General features: G+C 40.3%; 1 protein-coding gene across 1 annotated transcript; it reads left to right on the forward strand.

Annotated features, from left to right (window-relative positions):
- TBPL2 (TATA-box binding protein like 2) lies at positions 1-25435 on the forward strand (the record flags this gene model as incomplete). The annotated part of the gene is made up of 7 exons (XM_084877573.1): positions 1-54; positions 3254-3711; positions 4722-4809; positions 7217-7308; positions 11178-11345; positions 17486-17580; positions 25359-25435. 7 exons carry the CDS (start codon positions 1-3, stop codon positions 25433-25435), a joined length of 1032 nt encoding a protein of 343 aa, XP_084733699.1.
- Between the last annotated feature and the right edge of the window lie 501 nt (positions 25436-25936).

Raw genomic sequence — 25936 nt, forward strand, 5'->3', positions numbered from 1 at the left:
ATGGAGCAGGAAGAGAGGTACCTGGAGCTCTACCTGGACCGGTGCACCGCCCAGGTGAGCCTGGGAGCCGCCGCCGTCCCAGGGTCAGGGTCTGCCCTAGTGCTTCAGCGCCAGGTCCTGCGCTCTAAGGGCTTTGCCTTCTTTATCTCACAAAATTCCTAGCGACTCCAAGAGATGGGCTTGATTATCTCCATCTTCCAGTTGAAAAATAGAAGCTTCGAGAAGTGAAATCATTTGCCGAAGGTTGCTAACCAGACCTCGAACCTGGTCTACCGTGAATCCAAAGTGTGAATTGGAGGCACCTGTGGCTTTTTTCCGTTTGTGATTCCTAAGTGTTGTTTTCTACCATTAAAAAAAAAAAAAAAAAAAAAAAAAAAAAATCTTTAGAGTCAAGTATTGTAGAAGAGAGAGGGAATAGTCTTCAAAAAAAGAAAAGAAACAAAGAGAAAAGAAAAGAGAGCAACTTATGGGGACAGGAGGGCCTGGTGAGAGGGGATTTTTAAGGTAGACAGTGAGAGGGCTGAGGTAGAAATAGTGCCATAGCCTTTAGCAGAGCAAAGGAGAATCCACGCAGGAAAGGTTCTAGGAAAGATGAGTGAGTCATGGCTCTGCAAATCGTTTTAAAAATAAGTTTCTTCAGATATAAAGTCAAGGATGCGGTGAAGACACTCTCATTGCATCCTCTGAGGTGTGTTCCCACAGGTAAACTCATAAAACAGCCCCTTCAAAATCTTGTTGCCATTGCCTTAAATTTCTTGTGGTTTTTAAACTTTTTTGTTAGTATTTCCAATCAATTTATTTTTAATTGAATTTATTGGGGTGGCATTGGTCGACAACATGTGGATTTCAGGTGTCCAATTCTAGAATACATCATCTGTGTGTTGTATTGTGCGAACACCAAGTCAAGTTTCCGTCCATCCATTTCAGTTTCCTTGTTGGAGTTTAGTTTCTCTGGGTGAGAGCTTTGCCTCTGCTAAAATGCCTCAGAGGGCAGAAGGGGAGGCACTGACTGCTGCAGACATTGGTGCTTTAGTGTAAACTGGCTGATGAGATGCTTTCCAGCCAGGACTGAGGAGGCGAAGGAAACTGTGGAGAGGAATCCGGGCCATCATCCCCACCTCACTTTTTTTTAAAAAAATATATTTTAATGACTTTCTACAAAGAGGAAGGGAGAGGGATAGAGAGTTCGAAATATCGATCAGCTGTCTCCTGCACACCTCCAACTGGGGATGTGCCCACAACCAAGGTACATGCCCTTGACCGGAACCGAACCCAGGACCCTTCAGTCCGCAGGCTGACGCTCTATCCACTGAGCCAAACCGGTTACGGTTCCCATCTCACTTTTCTTAGGGTCAGTAAGTGGGGTGGGGCTGGGGTTGGGGGAGGTTGGAGCTAATTATGCAATTCAAAATGTATTTCAAGAGAATGACCGAATTCTTCCAAGTGTTTTCTTTGATCAATTAGTCACCCCTGCCATCTGCTGGACTTGTGGAACCAGAGCAGTTGAATAGGATCTGGCAGACATTGTATCTTAGCTGAGGTAGCTTTGTCACAGAGACCACAGAGATGAAGGAGGCATTCCTGACTATTCTGTTGTCAGAGTAAGATCTTCTAAGGCAGTGTTTCCCAAACTTCTCTCATGATGAGAATCACCTGGTGGAGTTGTTAACATACAGATTCCTGAATCCCAACTAAGAAGTGCTACACTAGAATTTTTGGGAACATATAGGTAAAATTGTATACTTAACTTAGTGCTCTTAGAGCACTAGTTAAGTATTCAATTACTTAAGTAAATATATTTAAGTTAATATACTTAAGTTAGTATACTTAACTTAGTGCTCTGTATACTTAGAGAGCACTAAGTTAAGTATACTAACTTAGTATACTTAAGTATACTATGTTCCCCAAGCACTAAGTTAAGTATACAATTTTACCTATATGTTCCCAAAAATTCTAGTGTAGCACTTCTTAGTTGGGATTCAGGAATCTGTATGTTAACAACTCCACCAGGTGATTCTCATCATGAGAGAAGTTTGGGAGACTGTCGGCCTGCAACTGGGGCAAAGCAGGCGGTAATATATATACCAAGGTAATCAATTTTTTCCATAAAAACTCCATGAATTTTACACTAGCGATTCCCTCAGTTGTACACCTCATTCCCTCAGTTGATCGTAATGGAAATTGAGCAACCTTCTCTCGACTGGAAATACAATATAATGATTTAAACTGTTTTTGCCATATAAATTTCAATAACTTTTTCCTGTTGCAAATTCATGTAACTAGAACGTTTTCTGGCCTCTCCTTTGACAAGGAGTAACATGGAGTCCCCAGTGGAGCCTTGTTTTGCACTCAAGCTATATCTTAGACTTCCTTTCACTTATTGGTCTTTTATTTTTTTAACTATTTTATTGATTTTTTACAGAGAGGAAGGGAGAAGGATAGAGAGTTAGAAACATTGATTAGAAAGAAACATCGATCAGCTGTCTCCTGCACACCTCCTACTGGGGATGTGCCCACAACCAAGGTACATGCCCTTGACCAGAATCAAACCTGGAACCTTTCAGTCTGCATGCCGACGCTCTATCCACTGAGCCAAACCGGTTAGAGCTGGTCTTCTATTTAAAATATGAATGTAAATTAAAAAAAATATATTTAAATCAACTAAAGTTTATAACCAATTTGAGGGGTACAGTAAATCTATTTTCTGCAAACTACACAACCTAGAGCAGTGGTTGGCAAACTGCGGCTCGCGAGCCACATGGGCTCTTTGGCCCCTTGAGTGTGGCTCTTCCACAAAATACCATGCCTGGGTGAGTCTATTTTGAAGAAGTGCATTAGAAGAAGTTTAAGTTTAAAAAATTTGGCTCTCAACAGAAATTTCAGTTGTTGTACTGTTGATATTTGGCTCTGTTGACTAATGAGTTTGCCGACCACTGGGCTAGAGCATGGTTGCTCAATTACAAAATTGGATTTAGAGTGGCAACTTACTACAGACCTAACTAAAGTAGAACAAGCATTTTGGGGGGAGGCGGGGGGAGGGAATGCCTTTTCTGGACGTTAAGACATACTGGTCTGTTTCTGTCAGGTGTGTTGTAACCCTGTAATAGAACGTCAGTGAGACTTGGTGGAGAGAGACAGGCCCGCTGCAATGCCTTGCTTCTCGTCCTGAATACACTGCATGCTGGCCATAGCCGTGGGTGTGACATCCTGTTCTGTTTGTTGTGTTTTGTCTGTCTGTCTGGGAACCACCTAGGATGACCTCGCCCCACCTGGGTTGCCCCTGCTCAGCCCGGTTGCACCTTACGATGTCTACGTATGTAATTCATCCAACCCAGAGGCTGTGTTTAATTCCCATCTTGAAGAAGTCAAAGAAATAACTGGTGGTTTCTCAGCTGTGGATCTTAGCTTCCTACCGGATGAACTTACCCAAGAAAATAAAGACCAGACTGTCATTAGAAGCAAGGGCGAGGATGAAGAAAATTGTAAAACTCAAAGTCCGCAGAGTAAACTGCCGTTATCCAGCCAACAGGACGCTGGCCTGGGCTTAACCAGCAGCAGCTCGTCAGATTCCCACTCACACCTGCAGCCAGGTGATGCCGACTCTGGTCAGCTCTCTCCTGAGAAGCCAGACTCCTTGCCTCTGGCGTCCATCGCTCCCATGACACCAATGACCCCTGTTTCCGAAGGTTCTGAGATTGTGCCTCAACTACAGTAAGTGGTTTGTTGGGGCTATTTAAATGGGTGGTGTTTCTGGGTTCATATTTTCTATTTCTGAATGTCATGACAACTAATTTCAGGATAGTAATGTAGGAAGAGAATTTTATTATTCTTGGTTTTATCGGTTCTTAATAGATTGTCGCTTTAGACAGATTGGTTTTCTGTAAAATGAAGCACTAATTCACGATCTCCTAAGAGAGCGTTAAGAATATATACATTATTGAAAGATTGCATTTCTACTAAGACAACCGTAGTTGCTGAAAATTGTGGTTGGTTAAACATAAAATATATAAAGATGTAAAACTGAATTCTATTTGCAAATTGATTTGAATTGTGCTATTTTGAAACATTGTTTTGAAAAAGATTTAGAGCTTAATTTAAGTCAACCAGTCATAAAATTTTATTTTATTTTATTTTTTTAATATATTTTATTGATTTTTTTACAGAGAGGAAGGGAGAGAGATAGAGAGCTAGAAATGTCGATGAGAGAGAAACATCGACCAGTTGCCTCTTGCACACCCCCTACCGGGAATGTGCCCGCAACCAAGGTACATGCCCTTGACCGGAATCGAACCCGGGACCTTTCAGTCCGCAAACCGACGCTCTACCACTGAGCCAAACTGGTTTCGGCAAGACATAAAATTTTAGGAAAAATTATTTTACTTTAGTACCTCCCTTTGAAATTTTTACATTTTACTATGTTAGTAAGTATTAGAATAATTATCCCTCTAGCAGGGGTGGGGAACCTTTTATCTCCCAAGGGCTATTTGAATATTTATAATATCATGTGAGGGCCATACAAAATTATCAACTTAAAAATCAGCCTGCTATCTTTGGTCAAACATTTCATTAACTCACCCCTAATGCCTTGGCCAGACCAAATGATTTCTCGGGCCTGCTCTACACAGTCACTAATGAACAACCTATGAAGTGAGGAAGTTAGTTTCCATTCTTTTTCAATTTTTACATCTTATATAACTTTCTAAGTTGACTTATCCCTTTAGGAATATAGTTTCCACTGCAAACCTTGCCTGTAAATTGGATCTGAAGAAAATAGCTTTGCATGCAAAAAATGCAGAATATAACCCGAAGGTAAGCTCTCTTAGTATTCCTTTCAACAGTGAGCTTCCTCTTAGACTGACTTTCTTTCATGTGATCAAGATATTGGTTAATTTCTTTGTTTTATTTTTTAAAAAGAGAAAATGTGTCAGTAGAAACCTTTGGGTAACTCAAAGGTTAATTGCTTCATTCTCTGTTTTGAAGTTCTAAAAAGTAACCTTTCTCTATTCTGAATAAAGCAGTAACTGAGCAACTTTTAAAGTTAAGATCTTTCCATTTGCATCCAGAAAGTTTTTTTTTTTTTTCATTTCAGTATGACTATTTTTAGCCTGACTATGGAGGTGTTAAGTTTCTTAAAATGATATCATATTTTTAGAAACATTTTTTTTTCTAAATGTTGTCTCACCTAGCTGGCGCTTGGGTATTTTTCCAGTTACAGCTTCTCTTCTCCGGGAAAGCTAAATTGTTTAAAGTGTAAAATTTAAGCTTCTACTTACTAATGTGAGATTCAAGGAATTTCCCCCCTCAAAGTTTAATAAAATCTATTCTTTCTTGTGTCCTGCTAAGGCCACAATTCAGTGGCCTATTCAGTGCATCCCAATTCAGTGGCCTCTTTGCCTAGGATAGTGTTTCCCAAACTTCTCTCATGATGAGAATCACCTGGTGAAGTTGTTAAACTACAGATTCCTGAATCCCAACTAAGAAGCGCTAAACTAGAATTTTGGGGAATATATAGGTAAAATTGTATACTTAACTAGTGCTCTAAGCTTAGACCTGTGAAAAAGTTCACTGTCGGGTGGTGGAGGATTATGGAGTTAGATGAAAAATTTAAAAATTTTTTTTAAAAAATACACTTTATTGATCTTTACAGAGAGGAAGGGAGAGGGATAAAGAGTTAGAAACACTGATCAGCTGCCTCATGCATACCCTCTCCTGGGGATGTGCCCACAACCAAGGCACATGCCCTTGACCGGAATCAAACCTGGGACCCTTCAGTCCTCAGGCCAATGCTCCATCCACTGAGCAAACCGGTTAGGGAAGCTTTCCCATCATTTTATTTCAGGGTATAGGACCTGTCCAAACTTGGACTTGACAGCCAAAAAACTTGTCTTGCACTTAAGCTACCATTAGAATGTGACAAAATGGTGCTGGGCGAGAGTGCTATATGTTTTTGTTTGTTAATTGGCACCTGAGGATTTTCCCCCCACCACTGATTTTTAGAGAGAGTGAAAGGGAAGAAAGGAAGGGGAGAGAAAATGAAGAGACAGAGACAGAGATAAACATTGATGTGAGAGAGATATTGTACATTGATTGGTTACCTCGTGCATGTGCTCTGTCCAAGGCCAGGGGTTTAACCTGCATGAGCCCTTAACTTCTAATCGAACCCAACATCCTTTGGTGTGCAGGCCAACAGGCTAACCACTGAGTCATATCGGCCAGGGCAAGAATGCTAACTTTTTAATAAACACCAGGAAATCGTTAATAGGACTTGATCAACTGTGTGTATTTCTGACTCAGGATTCTTTTCCTATCTGCTAACACGGCAAATCTGAACTTGCCAGCCCCACCTTGGTCCTGTGGAGGAGCTCTGACCCATCGAACTTGAAGTCTTCTTCTTAGTACCCAGGCCAGTTTCCTTCCCAACTTAAAGGGAGAGTAGGGGAGGGAGGGATAGAAAGACAAGGGAGTACAGGACCAGTAGGAAGAGCAGGTCACTAAGTGACATGTCAGTATGGCAGGCCAGTGGCCCTCAGCCCTCCCCTGCATCCGCCCACCTGAGGGGCTGGCCTGTGCTCCTGGCGTCTGGACCACACTCCGAGAACTGGGGTGGCAGGCGAGAACTTAACAAATCCATTTTCTGTCGTTTGTCTTCAGCATGCCTATCAGTATACATATTCTGTTCTTTGTTTTGGCTGCCATGTAGTACATTCTTCAGTCTGGCAAGTCTGCAGCATTCCTTTTCAGTTTTTTTCAAAGATTCTTTGAAATAAAAAGGAAGTCGTTCAAAGTACTTTTACTTTGAAATACTTTTGGTGGTTTTAGATCTCACCTTTAACATTGCCTGTGGAATGTTGGAAGTTAGATAACCACATAGTTTCCCTGTGTATGAAATGGGGATAATCATGGCCTTACCTGAATCCTGTTATGAGGATAAAGGAGAGAAACCCTGTCCAGCTCTTCAAATAGGGCCTGGAACAAATTGGCCCCTCAGATTTAGCTTTACTGCTGTTATTCTTACCTGTGTATTCTAAGTACATTTTAGAATCATGATCCTCTTTGTTATTTAATCTTCATTGTGGGCAGAATAGACCCAGACATTGTCTAGGTTTCTCAGCCAATCTCGGTTTATTCAAGACTGTTTTCATCCTGGCTCAGCTTTTCAACTGGAACAGTGTTGGCTCTCGCAAAGGCTAACTGTCCTTTTGGCTTCTGTGTGTAGAGGTTTGCTGCTGTCATAATGAGGATCCGAGAGCCCAGGACAACAGCCCTCATATTTAGCTCTGGGAAAATGGTCTGCACAGGAGCCAAAAGGTATGAGGAACCCCACCCCCCCATCTCACCCAGACACACACACCCCTACCAGAGGAAGAATCAGTATGCAAAGTAAGGAAGGGGAACATTATTGTCCTAAGACACATGGAGAAGCAAAATACTTGGCTAACTAAAGAGTTAAGTTCATGCAATGCCAAATTTGGGGTTTAAAACATTCAGCCCCATAATGCTGCCTTATATCCCACTTTACAGTCCCCTCTGAAACTACGGGGCTTCACTAGGATGTTACAGCTTGTTTGTACGGTGCAGTAAAAAGAAAATAAGCTACCATAGGGATAAAGCCTGTTGTACACCTGGGGATGTAGTTTTCGTGTATTTTCCACATTGCCGATAAATGGATGGAACTTTTTACCGGAGAGGAATTAGATGTTTCTTGACCATTAGCTTGAGCATTAGCTCAGGAGGCATCTCTTAAAAGGCTCGTCTTCCCAGGACCTCATGCAGAGGCAGCTGTGTGCTGATGATATGGAGCCTGATACCAAGAAATGTAGCGAGAGCTGCTCTTCCTCCTGAGTATTCAAGAAGAGTAGCAAATTGTCCTCCTGAAAGACTGTGCCAATTTCCCCTCATTTTAGAGATGTACTAAGTGTTCATTTCCTCCAACGAACACTGGTGTTAATATGCTTCATATTTGCCAAATTGATTGGCAAAAAGCTATGTTGTTTTAATGACATTTCTTTGATTTACTAGTGAGATTAATTTTTCATAAGCATATAAACTGCCATTGTTTTCTGCCCAATATTCTTTGAAGATATTTATCATTTGCCCAATATTCTATGAAGATATTTAAGTATTTTCATCATTTTATACTGTAAATATTTTTCTCAAATTAATGTTATGGTGTTTTATAACTTTTGGGTTTTATTTTTACGCAATTAAAATATTTTTGTGCATAGTCAGTCTACCCAATTTTTTTCTTTTCAGTTTCAATGTTTGTCTTCATGCTTAGGAAGGCATTCTTCATGTACAACATTGTATAAATACTAGAGGCCCGGTGCATGAAATTTGTGCACAGGAGGTGAGGGGGGTTCCCTCAGCCCAACCTGAACCCTCTCACAGTCGGGGATCCCTCACTCCTTACTGCCCTGCCCGCCTGCTCACTGCTCCTTATTGCTCAGCTCACTGTGTCTGGCCCCTGGTGAAGAGGGACTGCAGGAGGGCTCCAGAGCGTGTCTGGCCCATCTTGCTCAGTCCTGATCCATGGGACCCCAGCAACAAGCTAACCTACCCTTTGAGGATCAGTGCCCAATACATTTATTGAAGAATCCATTCTTATTCCATTCCCCGCCCCAACCTGTTTTTACTAGTTACGTTTTTTTTACACGTGTTTGAGTAAGTTTCTAGGCTCTTTCTTTTGTGGATCTGTGTATCCTTTGACCTAGAAGTTTCCATTGTTAAGTCATTATTGGACAACTCTGCAAGATTATCTGCAAGTATGTTCATTTCAGTATTGTTGAAAACAGGGGAGAAACAAATTAAACATGGAATGGAGATTTGATTAGATCATAAAGTTAAATTGTATTTAGCCATTAAAATACATGCACATATCTTTTTTAAAAAAATATATTTTATTGATTCTTTACAGAGAGGAAGAGAGAGGTATAGAGAGCTAGAAACATCGATGAGAGAGAAACATCGACCAGCTGCCTCCTGCACACCCCCTACCAGGGATGTGCCCGCAACCAATGTACATGCCCTTGACCAGAATCAAACCTGGACCTTTCAGTCCACAGACTGACACTCTATCCACTGAGCCAAACCAGTTTTGGCCATGCACATATCTTGAATTGGAAGGATAGTCACATTGGGTTAAGTTTGGAGAGGGAAGAGCAGACAACTAAATTGTAGGTTTATTATCCAACTTTCACTTTAAAATATGCTCATGCATTCATTAATATCTTTCCCTACCTGAATTTATTTTGTTCCTAATATCTGGTAGTAAAAGAGGATAGTGAATTCAGATAATAAGATATATATATTGTTACTCAAATCTATCTGGTTCTTGAGTTTTGGAAAGAGAGTTGTGAACATTTGGTTAGTATAAGAATTATCTCCGCAAATTTGCCAAACCTGTTCTCTTTAGTTGTAATAATCAGAGTTTGCATGGTGAGGGAAAAGTGCAGAAGGATCAAATTTATCAGTGGCTTTCACCACTGGTGCGACATTTCAAGGTTCTTAATCTATATTTTCTAAAGTTTGTTCGAAACATGTATGTAGTCTTTGTTAGTTTATTTTTATTTTATTTTTTTTAGTGGAAATTTCTATTGATAGTCATAACTGGCATCCCAAGAAACTACATGGTAATGAAACCTGATCTTATAAACACATAGGAAATATAAGGGGTCAATTAGGCAAAATGTGGTTTTTCAAAATGAAAACATTTTGTTTCACTTCTAACTTGGGGACATGGCCTTGCTAGGGACATTGCAGGAGTTAGAAGTGGGTGAGGAGAATCAACGTGAAGTGAGGCAAAGTAGATGAAGTAATGAATACAATTAAGAGGGGGCAGTGTTGGGAAGAATCCGGGTAGAAAGCAAATAGAACACTTCCTTTGGCCCAGCAAACACATTCAACCTGCCTTCTCTTTCAGATGCTTCTGAGTTTCAGCTTAAAGATGGGCCGACCCATAGGAGGGGGTGGAGTTCAATGATTCACCCATCAGGTGTTGCCCCTGTTTGGCAACCCCTGCTACTCATTATTCTGTTTGGGCAGTGACCATGGAAAAGTGCCTAATGAAAGCCAAAGCCTCAGGTCTCAGCATTTCACATACTCTGACATGGGTTTAGGGTTGGAGTAGGACAAGCACTTAGAACAGAACCACAAGGTTGGATGAATTATATTATTTATTTATTTCTCATATTGGATGAGTTCAATGACAATTGTGTGAGGAAGCCTGAGCAGAATTGGGCAGGTTTTGAAGTATTTCAAAGTATTTTCACGTTTTTGTTAAAATATAATTTGCCCCATAAAGACCCAAGATCTGTGTCATGGGTCATGTCTGTGCTGTTCAATTGGCCTAAGTCTTCCTCATGCTGATTTTTTATATATTTGCATTTGTCCTTATTTTTGTTGCTGTTTCCATCTAAGTGGCATACACTTTTAGAGCAAATTGATGGTTCTAAAACAGGGGTCCTCAAACTTTTTAAAGTGGGGGCCAGATCACGGTCCCTCAGAGAGCTGGAGGGCCGGACTATATGAACTACTAATTCCTACTGTAACACCTCGGCTGCGCTCACTGCCCAAAAAACCTGGCAGGCCGGATCAGACTCCTTTGCGGGCCGCATGTGGCCTGCGGGCCATAGTTTGAAGACCCCTGTTCTAAAACTTCAGTGAGCATCGCAGTCACTGGAGGGCCCCATCCCCAGAGTGTCTGTAAGTCTGAGATGGGACCTGGGACCCTGCGTTTTAACAAGTTCCCAGGTGGTGGTGGTGGTGGTGGTGGTGGCGGCGGCGGCGGTGGTGGTGGTGGTGGTGGTGGTGGTACTGCTGCTGCTGATGATCTGAGGACACACTTTGAGAACCAGTGGAATAGTTAGTTTTATCTAAAAGCACTGAAAACAAGAAGAAAACAAAAAACCTTATATGTGATGGATGACAAATTAAGACAAAAATCTGTTTATGATTCAGTTCAATAACTGTACTTGGTACCATACCTTTTACTAGGTGCCAGGGACAAGACTAGAGAACATAAGTTCTCGTCCTGCAAGTCTACAGATTCATCGTGTACTTTGAAAGATAAACATGGTATAAAAGGTAGAAATACAATCAGAAGAGTGTGTGAATACAGCTCAAGTCATGTAGAGGACATGATGATTCATCATCTTTTAAACACGTTTGCCCCTCCCCAGCGAAGAGCAGTCTCGACTTGCGGCGAGAAAGTATGCTCGTGTGGTGCAGAAGCTCGGGTTCCCCGCCAGATTCCTGGATTTTAAAATTCAGAACATGGTTGGAAGCTGTGATGTGAGATTTCCCATCAGGCTGGAAGGTTTGGTGCTGACCCATCAGCAGTTCAGTAGGTATGATTGTTATAAAACATGACTTTGAGTTTGCCAGCACATTAAGTTATATTATGGACTGCTTTTACAGTGGATCTTTTAGAAGAAGTATCCTTTTTTGTGTGTGTATGTAAAGGCCCAGTATATGAAAGGGTTAAGATGCTATGCCTGCCGAAACCGGTTTGGCTCAGTGGTAGAGCGTTGGTCTGCGGACTGAAAGGTCCCAGGTTCGATTCTGGTCAAGGGCATGTACCTGAGTTGCAGGCACATCCCCAGTAGGGGGTGTGCAAGAGGCAGCTGGTCGATGTTTCTCTCTCATTGACATTTCTAACTCTATATCTCTCCCTTCCTCTCTGTAAAAAATCAATAAAATATATTTAAATTTTAAAAAAAAAGATGCTATGCCTAAGTCCTCATTAGTTACCATGTATGCTCAAACTTTTGAAGTAATAGTTCTTAAATTATATTGAGTAGTAACCACCTGGATAGCTTAGAATTAGTAGTTCTAACAAGCTTCACAGGCAATGCCAATGAGCTGATTGACAGTGGCCCACAAAATACCTTCAATGTAGAGATTTCTAAAACTGTACATCTGGCTTGGAGATGATGCCAGTAGAGGGTAGAGAAGGGGTTTGGGATAGGTTAGGCTAGTGGGAAGGAGCTGACAGCTGGTGAGGGGAGAAAGGGTCATAGAGAAGAAGGTGAGAAAAGAAGGGTCATAGCATGTTCTATGAAGACAGTCCCATCTCATGTTTGTCCTGTTGGGTCGTTTGAAGGTTGGAGTGTGTGTGTGTACGTGTACGTGTACAATTTCTTCTGTAGTACTCATATTCTTAGGGGAGTATCTCTAGCCTGCCTGGATTCTTTAAATGTAACTTTTCATCTCACCAGCAAATGCTACTGCTGCTCCTCCACCTCCTCCATCTTCTCTCCCTCCTCTTCTCTCTTCTGTTCCTCCTCTCCCTCAAGCTACTTTGGGGCTTCTCCCATCCATCTCAGGCCCTTAGAGAACAGTGCTGGGGGTTGACTGGTCCAGCGGTTGCCAACGAGAGGTCCACGGACCACCGGAGGCCTGTGAGGTCCGAAAGGTTGACAACCGCTGGACTGGTCAACACCAAATCTCACCTCCCCTTGGGATATATGGGCCCCGGGTACTTGCACTGGCCTGGAATCACAGATGCTCTTGATCTATATAGCTTGAACTTAAGTCCTTTCATTTCAACACTTTTCCTTCTCTTTGCCTTTGGGCTATCCTTCTGTTTAATGGAGGATGGGGACCATACAGCTGTACTTTCTCTAGTATTTGTTAGCTTTCTTTTGAGATGTGATCTGGACAGAAGTTTAAAAGTGTTTCTTCCCTAACATAAAAAAAAAAAAAAAAAAAAAAAAAAAAAATTAGTTCAGCCCTAGCCAGTTTGGCTCAGTGGGTAGAGTGTCAACCTGCAAACTGAAAGGTCCCAGGTTCGATTCTGGTCAACGGCACATGCCCAGGTTGTGGGTTCAGTCCCCAGTGGGGGACTTGCAGAAGCAGCCAATCAATGATTCTCGTCATGGATGTTTCTGTCTCTCTCTCCCTCTTCCTTCCTCTCTGAAATCAATAAAACATATTTTGAAAATAAATAAAAAATTAGAAAACTCTATTCTGAGTTTTAGCTTTTATAATATTCTTCAAGCAATGTTCTTTCCCCTTGATAATATTTTCTTTTTTCATCTGCATGAACTTTTTTCAACATGCTATTGAGTGCCCATGATGTAACCCCTGAGTTCACCAGGAAGTCCCACCCTGCTCCATTTCAAGACGTATTGCCTTTTTATGTATCTTTTTCTTTCTTCCTTCTTGTGATTATTTGTAGATTCATAGTAAAACCTCCATTGTTAAAGAGTTTGTTAACACACAAACCATCTTATCTTCCAGATTCTCAACCATAAGCCTTCAGTCTGTCTTTCTTGGAACCAACTTTTTCTGAACATTGGAAAGATCTCTGCTTGAAATCTAATTAGACTTAGCGTTCCCCTTTCTGGCCAGTTAGGGTTTTAAGATGATGTGGGTGCTTCATTTCACCTCTTTTTCCACTAACATTGCAGCTCAGATACAAGTGCCAGCAGGGCAAGAAGAGAATTCATCAGCTGCACTGCTTTTAGCCCCTTGGAGTGGGCCTGGCACGGCCTGTCTTCCTTCTGAGCCAGTTTTATGATCTCATCCATTATTTTATTTTAATTTGGCAAGGAAGCCTGCTTTGTATTCCCACGGCTACTTCATTCTGGTCTCATTCTTGCCTCTCCCAAAAGTTCTCTATCCTTAGATTATGGGTTAGAACTCCAGTGGGTGTGTTTGTGACCTAGGGGAATTTTTTATCAGCAGGTTTTATCTTTAAAATGATCTTTAATTGCCCATAGCCCTGCAGACAACCATGGCACACCCCAGTGCAAATGATCAGATCAAGCTTGCCTTACATTAAAGGCTCACGTTCACCTGATTCCCCAGGTTCTACAGATTTGTATGTATCAGCATTTGGTAATACAGATATCTGCCTTGTTACTGGAATCTTCTCCATCAATCTTCCTACGCTTTAATTGTTTTCTTTTTTCCCTGAGTCGTTTTTCCCTTTTCTTTGATTTTAAAGTCAAAGATATCCTGATAATAAATTAGTAAAATCTAGGTGGCTGCCAGTTAGCAGATGCTCTGGTGACAGTGACCATCAATGCAGCCATGGTCCCTTGCCCTCATGGAGATCACCGTCTAAAAGGGAAGACACACAAACCAAAGGCAACAATGAAATATGGTAACTATGAAGGATGAACTCCCCGTCCACCTTGGAGTGCTCTGGTACCATCAAACAGGTTGATGTAATTGGGGAGGTGTGGAGGTCAAGGAAGACTTATTTTTTTTTCTTTTTCTTTTTAATATATTTTATTGATTTTTTACAGAGAGGAAGGGAGAGAGATAAAGAGTTAGAAACATTGATCAGCTGCCTCCTGCACACCCCTACTGGGGATGTGCTCACAACCAAGGTACATGCCCTTGACTGGAATCGAACCTAGGATCCTTCAGTCCGCAGGCTGACCCTCTATCCACTGAGACAATCTGGTTATGGTTCAAGGAAGACTACTTCAGGGAAGTGTCATTTAAGCTGAGATTTGAATAAGTTGAATTTGGGTTGGCTAAGAGATTGGCAGGTGTTTGTTATTCTCAGTCCTCATGAAATGTTCTCCATCCCTAACCAAAGCTTCTTTTTCTTTTTTCTACCTCAACCTTCTCTTGTAATTGAGGCAGAGAATAAATACAATGAAGTAAGTCTTTAATCAGAAGATTCTTTTTCTGGCACCTTAAAACCATGGTTCTGAAAGCCAAATGCAGTACACCATCATTTACATACTTTTGTTTTCTCTCTTCCCTCTTAGAGTCCGAAGATTCAGCTGGAAAATCAAATGAAAACATTCCTTCTGTGCCCTCAGCCTCTCTCTTTATTTCCCATTGGGTTTTCCAAGGCTCCAGCTAGTCTCATTGTCTTCCTGGTATCAGGAAGTGGTTAACGGGCAGGAGTTTTGAAGACAAAGTGATGTGGGAAGACCACCCACAGAAATCTTTGTGTACCTTTGAAGGGCAGCCACTGTGATGTCTCTTCCTGGAGCCAATCAGAGTTCACATCTGCTGTTGACTGGGTCTTTGCAGAATGGAATGGGGGTTTTCATGTCATCTGGATTTCCTTAGTGTATTTTCATGTGTATTCTGGTGTTCGTTTCTCAGATATCTTCTTTTTCTTCTATCTGTTCTCCATTAGCAATTGTGTTAAGAATAGTTTTATTTTATCAGCTTCCTCTCCCTGACATCTCTTTTATAGACTCCTCAAGCTTTTCCAATTCTCTTTTTTTTTTCTTTTTTGTTAATCCTAGCCTGAGGATATATTCCACACACACACTGATTTTTAGAGAGAGTAGAAGGCATGGAGGGAGGGAGAGAGAGAGAGAAACATTGATGTGAGAGAGAGACATCGATTGGTTGTCTCACACACACCAACCCCCGGACCAGCGATCAAACCTGCAACCCAGCTATGTGCCCTTGACTAGGAATCGAATCTGCAACCCTTCAGTGCTCAGGCTGACGCTCTAACCACTGAGCCACGTTGGCCAGGGCAGCTCCTTCTCTTTGTGCTGGGGTGTGGAGAAGCAGTTTTTAGCCCTATCATCCTTTGTGCCACGGAGCAGCCAGCTTACTATTTAGTAGTGAATAACAGTGAGTTACTATGTATAGGAACTGAAAGATGAAGCAGTGGGGCCGGAGACCAGGATCAGGACACAGGCTTTATTGGTGGAGAAGATTGCTGCCAACTACCTTCCAAAGAGAAAGAGCACCCGTGCCGGGGTGAACATGTCTTTTGAGCAGGGTGACCAGACGTCCCGCTCTCGGCAGGACAGTCCCAATTTTTAACCATTTGTCCCGAGTCCCGCGGTGTTTTAAAAAAGTCCCGATTTTTGGAAAGAATGCATGACAAGCTAGGGAACGGCGGGAGAACGGGAAGGAAATATACATTTTTTGGCGGCCATGTGGCTATTTAGCCAGGATGTGAGTTTTATATTATTTTTGTTAATTTTATAATGTTAAACTTTAATAATAATAAATAATTGTTGAGAACTGATTATCGAGAACTGCCTATCAAAGTTCGCATTGTTGATCAGTTGTTAGAATTGTGGAATACGCGCTGTCCTTACCAGGAACTAATGCTGCGACTGAACGCGTTGTTTCTATGGTAAATAAAGTGTGGACATCAGAAAAATCACAATTAAGTGTTGAGACTTTGAAAGCCATTTTATGTGTGAAACATAATTTAACAAATTCTTGTGAAAAATTTCATGACCTTTTAAACAACGACAGCAATCTACTAAAAAAAATTCACTCAAATGAGAAATATGCCAAAGAATAAAATAATACTATACATAATTTTTAATTATATTTGTAAATTATACTTATGTTGAAATTTTAAAAAATATATTACAATATTTTTGCGTTCTATGAAAATTTTTGTTGCTCCATATAGACCAAATTTTTAATCAAGAACACACACACACACACACACACACACACACACCCCTGTCAATGGTGTCCCGCTTTACCAATGTTAAAATCTGGTCACCTTACTTTTTTTTATATATATATATATATATATTTTATTGATTTTTTACAGAGAGGAAGGGAGAGAGATAGAGAGCTAGAAACGTCAATGAGAGAGAAACATCGACCAGCTGCCTTTTGCACACCCCCTACCGGGGATGTGCCCACAACCAATGTACATGCCCTTGACCGGAATCGAACCTGGGACCCTTCAGTCCACAGACCGATGCTCTACCACTGAGCCAAACCGGTTTCAGCTGGTCACCTTACTTTTGAGGGGAGGAAAACGAAGGGACAGGGCTTAGGGCACTCAGCACATGCTGATTGGTGGTTTCATGTGAGGCACATGATTAGGGACCTAGGGGCTTAGGAATTGGGGGCTTAGGGTATTTGGCAGGTGCTGATTGGTGGTTCAATGTACAGTCCATATAGGTGTTCAGGAATGTTTGGACTGCAGGTGGAGTTTACGTCATTCTCCGTGCATCAGTTGGGGGAAGGGAGGATCGATCAGGAACAAATCCTGAATTTTTAAAAGCTGGAATAGCTTAGTTTTCTTTCTTTATACAGTACCTGTCCAAAAGCAAATAACAGTGTTTTAGAAAAATTTTTAGGTCTAGCTGCTAAAAATGATAACTTTATCAGTTCATAACAAGCATACAAAATATGCTCATTATTGGGGGAACTTGGAAAATTTAGAAAACGTGTTTATGTATTTTTATCAACAGACTTTTTTGGATAGATGGTGAACATTTAACCAACAAGGTTTTAATAGATGAAATATGATACCTTAAGTTACCTTAATTTCTAATAGCTTAGGATGACATGCATTTGGAAAAAAAATATCATGACTCAAAATAAATTCTGTTCTTGACTGGCACAAGAAATTACCTAGGATGCTCAGGACTACTTTATTAAGATGCCCAAAAGGTTTTTGGCAAAACAGCTTTTTAAAACTGCTTTAATATGCAGCTTTTATATATACCAGGTCTGGAATATTATGGGGAAGTAGTGATAGTGCTATTTTTAACTTTTTCCTTTTATATCTTAACAGTTACGAACCTGAACTGTTTCCTGGCCTTATTTATAGAATGGTAAAACCACGGATTGTGCTGCTTATCTTCGTATCTGGAAAAGTTGTGTTGACAGGTAAGTTCTAAAATTATTTTCCAACTTTCTAAAATTCAATAGCTATGAGTGTGCTTTGCTTTTCCTTTTAAATAGCTTTGTTCACCATTATAAAATAATTCTATTATAGAATACTTGGGGGAGGGAGGAGTAGAAAGGAATATAACTTCATCCATCAGTCCCAATACCCAAAACAATGTAACTTTTTCATGTTTTTATGTCATTTTGACATAAAAATGTTCATATTTACATCCTGCCTTTTTATTAACCATTGCAATATATGTAAAGTGACTCCTTGTTAAAAACTCTTTATGAAGGCAACCAACATATGCCCTGACCAGGAAGAGAACTGTGACCTCCTGGTTCATAGGTCAATGCTCAACCACTGAGCCATGCCATCCAGGTTAAATTATTTTTGAAGAGATGTACAATGCAGTTCTCCTATGTCATACCAGCAGTGTATAGAAGTATCTTTTTAAAATCCTCAGCAGCACTAAAAAACAAAAAAAACAAAATAAGAGAAAACTTTCATTTTACAAGTGGGACTTATCTCACTGCTTTAACCTCAATAGTGATCAGGAATAGAAATTCATCACTTTTACTATCTATACATATAAAAGCTTAAGCAACTGTTACAACCGAATGACTGGAATGACCAGTTGACCAGTTGCTATGATGCACACTGACCACCCGGGGGCAGACGCTCAATACAGGAGCTGCCCCCTGATGGTCAGTGCACTCCCACAGCCAACCTCCCACAGCCCCTACCTGCCCCCCTGCCAGCTGGTCCTGATCATCGCTGATCAGGACTGCGCAAGACACCCTGATCCAATCACCAGCCAGGCTGAGGGAACCCACCCATGCACAAATTCATGCACCAGGCTTCTAGTACCCATAAAGATCATTTTAGCTTTTGTAAATAGAGGGTATGTAACTTACTCCTTTTGTCCACTTAGTTTTTCCCCCCTAAAGATTTATATGCATTTAAAATAATTAGTTTTTGTTATATTTTTCCAGTTAATTTATCTTATATAATAATCCTATAATAAAAGGCTAATATGCAAAAAACAACCGGTCACTATGATGTGCACTGACCACCAGGGGGCAGGCACTCAACACAAGAGCTGCACCCTGGTGGTCACTGCTCTCCCACAAGGATAGCACCTCTCAGCCAGAAGCCTTGAGCTGGCTCACTGCTGGTGAGCACAGCAGCTGTGGCAGGAGCCTCTCCTGCCTCAGTGACAGTGCTAAGCTTTCAGTCGGACATCCCCCGAGGGCTTCCTGACTGAGAGGGTGCAGGCCAAGCTGAGGGACCCCTCTACCAGTGCACGAATCTCATGCACTGAGCCTCTAGGTATTACATAAAGAAGGGTTTTTTAAATTCTCAAAGTAAATAGTTGAGACTCCTTTTTCCATCTCATTCTACTGAAGTTTGCTATTTCTGTCTGACTTCTTACACATTTTACTCTTCTCTGCCAAAATGAATGCTGCGTTTATATGGCATGAGCCAAATTGATCTCCACACTCCATCCCTAAATAGCTAGCTAATCATCTGAATATTACTTATTCTTCCCTCCTTATTCATTTGTGATGATTCTTCTGACCTTTATTGTTATACATGGGTCTGCTCTCCAGTTCTGCCTTTGTTCCAGAATTATGCTATGATAATCCTATTGTATTTTTACTACTGTGCTGTAAATATTCTTTAATTCTAGTGGTCTCTGCATCTGGTAGAGCCAGTTTTCTCTAATTGCTTCTCACTTTATATTTCTTACCTCCTCTTGGACAGTCTTCCAAATAAATTTTAGAATTTTATAAAGTCTAGCTCTAACTAAAAATAGTGACACTTTAGCATTACCTGAATTAACTTGAGAAAAAAATGATGAAACTATTACTCAGCATCCAGCAATTTGGAATATTTGTCCTTAAGCCTTCTTTTTAAAAAAATGTTTTTTAAATATGTTTTTACTGATTTCAGAAAGAGGAAGGGAGAGAGAGAGAGAGAGAGAGAGAGAGAGAGAAACATTAATGAATAGAGAGAATCATTGATTGGCTGCCTCCTGCATATCACCTAGTAGGGATGGAGCCTGCAACTTGAGCATGTGCCCTGACTGGGAATCAAACCATGACTTCCTGGTTCATGGGTCAATGCTCAACCACTGAGTCAAACTGGCCAGCTCAGCCTTCTTTTATAATTCTCAGTACAGTTTCAAAGTGTGCTTTTCTCTAAGAAATAATGAATATATCTTCAAAGTAAAGAAAGCCTATTTGGAATTCAAGAACTTTTTGAATACAGCAAAGCTACAATTCCTCAGATGTCACCAATTTAGAATTTAAAATAATTGAGATCTTCTCTAGTGACTAAATTTACCTCTGTATGTCCTAAAGGAAGGATGGGAAGCCTGCCAAGTAAATGGAATACTATAGATATTGGAGATCAATATATGCCCCACATAGGAAATAAACTTTTCAAGATCTTTGGAAGAATACTTTCATATATGTAGTATGTGTCATGAATCAGTCTTATTAAAATAGCAAATTACCAAGAATAGACAAAGTTCCTATTATAAGTACATAAACAAGTTTCTTTAAATATCCTTAATTCAGATCAGCCTTGCCCTGATGATAGGAATATGAAATCTAAAGAGGCTTTAGTAAAATGCTTCACATTTACTTATTTCCCTTCAGCATAAAGGACTAAAACGTTGGGTCATAATTACTGAGTTAGCTAGATGTCAGCGGTTCTTGGACATGAGTAAGTCCAAGAGCAGCATAAAAATGGCCAGACTGATTTGATTAGTGAGTAGGCCAGAGAGAGAACAGAATATCCCTGTCAGTTGTTACTGGTAATTTCCCAGTAATACACAGTTAAATGCATACCTTTAGGAGTTTAATGATGTTTTTCCCCATTTATAATATTTTCACTTGTGTGTTTACACACACCCACATACATATACACATACTAGAGACCCAGTGCATGAAATTTGTGCCTTCAGGGAGGGTCCCTCAGCCCTGGTGCATGATTGGGGCCAGGGAAGGACACAGGAGGTTGGCCAGCTGGGAAGGGACCGCGGAAGGGCTCCAGGGCATGTCTAGCCCGTCTCACTCAGTCCCGATTGGCTGGACCCCAACAGCAAGCTAATCTACCAGTCGGAGCGTCTGCCCCCTGATGGTCAGTGCATGTCATAGTGAGCAGTTGAGCGGCCTTAGCATATCATTAGAATATTACTCTTTGATTGGTTGAATGAATGACCAGACGACTGAACACTTAGCATATTAAGCTTTTATTATATAGGATATATATACTTGTGTGTGTGTGTGTGTGTGTGTGTGTGTGTGTGTGTGTGTGTGTATATACACACACATCCTCCTATATAATAAAGCCTTAATATGCAAATTGACCGAACGGCAGAATGGTTGCTATGATGCACACTGATCACCAGGGGGCAGACGCTCAATGCAGGAGCTGCCCCCTGGTGGTCAGTGTGCTCCCACAAGGGGAGCACCTCTCAGCCAGAAGCCAGGCTCACAGCTAGCAAGCGCAGCAGCGGTGGTGGGGAGCGGGTCTAACTGTCAGTTGGACATCCCCTGAGGGGTCCCAGACTGTGAGAGGGCGCAGACCAGGACACTCCCATCCAGTGCATGAATATCATGCATTGTGACTCGTGTGTGTGTGTGTGTGTGTGTGTGAATGTATGTGTATGTGTATGTATACATACACTGAGTGGTTAGATTATTATGATCTCTGAATGCATAATAATCTGGCCACTCAGTGTATAATATATATATATATTAGAGGCCCGGTGCATAAATTCATGCATGGGTAGGGGGTCCAGCCAGCCTGGCCAGGGGGAGGAGACATGGGTAGTTGGTCTTCAATGAGCTTCTGGCAACCGGTGGCTGGGAAAGAGATGTTTCTGTTTCATTCTGAAGCAGCCCACTGCTTATGAGGTGCCATGAAAATAGGGTGGCTTTTTTGTTTTGTTGGTGTTCTCCTTTGTGGAGTCTAAATTTTATGGGTTGAGGTCTTACATTTAAGTCTTTAATCCACTTTGAGTTTATCTTTGTGTCTGGTGTAAGAAAGTTGTCTATATTCATTTTTCCCCCCACGAATTTCCAGTTTTTTCAAAACCATTTACTGAAGAGACTGTCTATACCCCATTGTATATTCTTGCCTCTTTTGCCATAGATTGAGTTTATTTCTGGGTTCTCTGTCCTATTCCATTGATCTGTGTGTTTGTTTTTATGCCAGTACCAGGCTGTTTTGATTTCTAGAGCCTTGTGGTGTAGTTTGATATCAAATAGGGTGATACCTCCAGTATTGCTCTTCTTTGTCAAGACTACTGTGACTATTTGGGGTCTTTTGTGGTTCCATATAAATTTTAGGATTTATTCTAGTTCTGTGAAAAGTGCCATTGATATTTTGATGGGGATTACACTGAATCTGTAGATTGCTTTGGGTTCCCTTAAAGTTTTGATGCCAGTAACTTCATTGAGGAAACATTTAACTCATTTGACCAAATCAGCTCATTTTAACACCCAGTTACAGCATTGCCAGTTACAAATCCTGGCAATGTTTATTTGTTGACTTTGGGTGCAAAAGAAGGAACACCGGATACGCAAGAACTTCTCCCATAGCGGCTATCATTATTCAAAGGAACTTCAACTTCCTGGGCCCCAGTATGAAGTGAAGTAATTGTACTGGATAATCTCCCTAAAGCCCGTTGTATCTAAAAGTTTCCTATGATAGAACATAATGATCACTCTCAACGTCTGGTCTCTCTTGGCAATGAGTGTTTTCTGCTCACCAGGGTCTACCAGAACGTTAGTCTTTGGGCTTGAATGCAATGCTCTTAGGTATGCTTGGTTGGTTGTTTTTTCTCTTTTAAGTGTTATGCTAAAACTGAATTGCATAATTATCCAAAATTCTGGACCTAGATACTCTATTTCTCAATGAAATGTAAAAGGAAGCTTACTTTTGGTATGTTGGAAGGTGTGTGGAGGAGTGGGCGTGTGTTTGCTATACATACTTTACTGTCTCCTAACAAGAAGGCTGTTCTATTCAAATGTGTTCAGGAGCTCCAAACGTCCATCAAACCAGAGGCAGGGAGTTTTTGTTTTGTGTTTGTTTTTTTTTCCTTATAATATATATACACTGGTGTTTTATTTCTTCTCCAACCCACTCTTTCATGTCTACAAAGCCATTCTCTTTAGAAACTAAACTTTTAATATTGTAACAAAAATCTGCTGAGACTGACAGGGTTTCTCCCACCACAGAGGTTCAGAGTTTCTGTTATCTGTGTCAACAACTCACCCTCTTCTCTCCCCACATGCTTGAGGGTGGAGACTGACAGTAAACTCCTTGGTAATGAGTAAGTAACTTTCCCCCCTTATCTCTCAAATAACTTAAGCTCGTAAAAACTTCATCTTTGATTCTTTAAAAACATTTTAAAGAATTTATTGAAGTAGAATTCACATAACAAAATTAACCATCTTAAAGTGAACAATTCAGTGACATTTAGTTCCTTCATAATGTTGTACAACCACCACTTCTGTCTAGTTCCAAAACATTTCCATTACTTCAAAGTAAAGTCCCTTTCATTAAGTAGTTTCTCCCTATTCCTCCCTCCCACTAGCCCCTGATAACCACGAATGTGCATTCTGTTTCTGGAATTATCTTTTCTGGCTACTTCATATAAACAGAATCATACAATATGTAACCTTTTGAGTCTGACTTTCCTCAGGTAGTTTTGTGTGTGTGTGTTTTTTTAAACATATTTTATTGATTATTTATTTATTTATTTATTTTACAGAAAGGAAGGGAGAGGGATAGAGAGAAACATCGATGAGAGAAAAACATCAATCAGCTGCCTCCTACTGGGGATGTGCCCACAACCAAGTTACATGCCCTTGACTGGAATTGAACCTGGGACCTTTCAATCCACAGGCCGACGCTCTATCCACTGAGCCAAACAGTTTAGGGCCCTCAGGTAGTCTTTGAGATTCATGTACAGTGTAGACTGTATCAGTACTTGATTTCTTTTTATAGCTGAATAATATTCAGTTATATATGTACACCACAGTTTTATATCCAGTCATCTGTTGATATACACTTAGGTTGTTTCCTTTCTTGGCTGTTTTGAATAGTGCTGCAATCAACAGGCATCTATAATGTGTTATTGAGTACCTGTTTTTAATTTGGGGGTATTACCAAGAAGTGGAATTTCCAGATCATGTGCTAATTCTTATTTTAACTTTTTTTGAGGAAACGCCAAACTTTTCTACAGAGGCTGCACCTGTTTGACAGTCCCATCAGCAGTATCTGAGGGCTCCCATTTCTCCATAACCTTACTAACATTTGCCATTTTTAAAATGATAGCTCATCTTTGGTTCTGAATCCTGATTTCTACTTGTTTCTCAAATCTGATGATCCTCCTTTTGGTAATTCCCTGTGATTAGTCCTGTTATTAAACCAGATTGTCACTTCTCACAGGTTATTTCTGTTCTCTTACTGAGCCTTCCTCCTCTCAACCTTTTAGCTCCCAAGGAATCCTTTATCAACTTAAGCTATTTTCCATTCTCTTCCTGCTAAGTTTTTATATTCCTTTCATTAATATCCTTGCCTTTTCCCCACAATAATACCAGATAATTTCCTGATTAACTGACAGCTCCATATACATAAGTAATAACAGGCCATAACCCTTAGCGCAATGTGCTTTGAAAGTGGAAGTAGTGAGAGGTGGTAGGTGGTGGTGAGAGATGAATAGGGATTGAATGATATCTCTCAAGGGTGTGGACCATGTCTAATTAATTTTTTTTTTTTTATCTCTTTAACTCGTAGAGCAGTTTGTTATCACTAAAGATCTCTAGAAATTTTTTTAAAAATCTCTGGAAATTAATACTCTGAGGGGTAATAGTGGTACAATTTTTCCCTCTAATAAGCTTACATACACTGACATTTAAAACTTTTGCTCCAGTTTGTCTCACTCCCTTAGTCAACATTAGAGAATCAAAATGTTAACTAGAGTAAGTGGATCAAAGGAAATTTTTTTGCTGGTAGCTAAATGCCTACAGATACTGATGAAGGTCCTGTTCTGGGGTTATATTCATGGCACACCTAGAGATAACATTCCATATTCCATTGTGAGTCCTTTGTGGCTAAAGATGATCTGATATGCCCACATAGTGGAAGTACTAGAAAACTCTGGTCTATGGTGTGTGTTTGTGGAAATGTGGATGTAATCACTAAATTCTTTTATCCTTGAGATTCAATCCAAGAATTTTTATTTTATTTTATTGATTTTTTGCAGAGAGGAAGGGAAAGGGATAGAAAGTTAGAAACATTGATGAGAGAGAAACATCAATCAGCTGCCTCTTGCACACCTCCTACTGTGGATGTGCCCACAACCGGGGTACATGTCCTTGACCGAAATTGAATCTGGGACCTTTCAATACACAGGCCGATGCTCTATCCATTGAGACAAACTGGTTAGGGCTACTTCAAGAATTTTTGCTGTAACAGATGAATCTTTTAGTAGATTTTGAGAAAACTGAGATATAAATTCATGAAAACAAACAAAAAATTCTTTTGTCTTTACAGAAATAAATGCCACTTCTAAGGTACACCTAAAAAGATGTCATCGTATTAAAAGTAATTGGAGATGACAATGAATTTTAGTCTTAAGAAAATTTTGGAAATTTAAAAAAATTAAAAGTAATTGGAGATGACAATGAATTTTAGTCTTAAGAAAATTTTGGAATTGTTCTTAAAGATGATATAAACTTGGATTTCTTTACAGGTGCCAAAGACCGTTCTGAGATCTATGAAGCATTTGAAAACATCTATCCCATTCTAAAGGGTTTTAAAAAAGCCTGAGTATATCACTCAACATCTCACAGTATATTGATGAGTATGTGCATAAGCCCAGGACAGAAACAACTGGATTTTTCTACCTTTAATTGTAGATGTTCCATGCACATTTTGACTTTACAATTAAAAGGTGATTCCATGTGAAATGAAGAAAGCTTCTTATTCAAAATGACTCTTGTATGTTATTTTTAAAACGAGTAAACTTGTTTCAGAATGTGAAAGATTTGAGGCCTTGCTAGAATGATTTGTAGCATCATTAAAATTTAATGTTCTGCTCTGGTTAAAGATGTGGAGCATAACATGTCCTCTGAAAATGCATGGTGATATATAGAAATCTCAAATAACTGCATAAAATAGATACTATCTGTAATATCTAGCAGGAGAGAAATAAATGTGTCTGTTTTTTGCCTTTTAAAATATTCGTTAGATGATTCTAGCTATCAGGTATAGGCACTGTGAAGGATCCTGTCAGAATATAAAAGAAACATGGAAGTCTGAAACCTTGAG

Source organism: Pipistrellus hanaki, assembly GCF_964339955.1.
Source record: "Pipistrellus hanaki genome assembly, chromosome: 1".
In the NCBI taxonomy this organism is placed as follows: domain Eukaryota; kingdom Metazoa; phylum Chordata; class Mammalia; order Chiroptera; family Vespertilionidae; genus Pipistrellus; species Pipistrellus hanaki.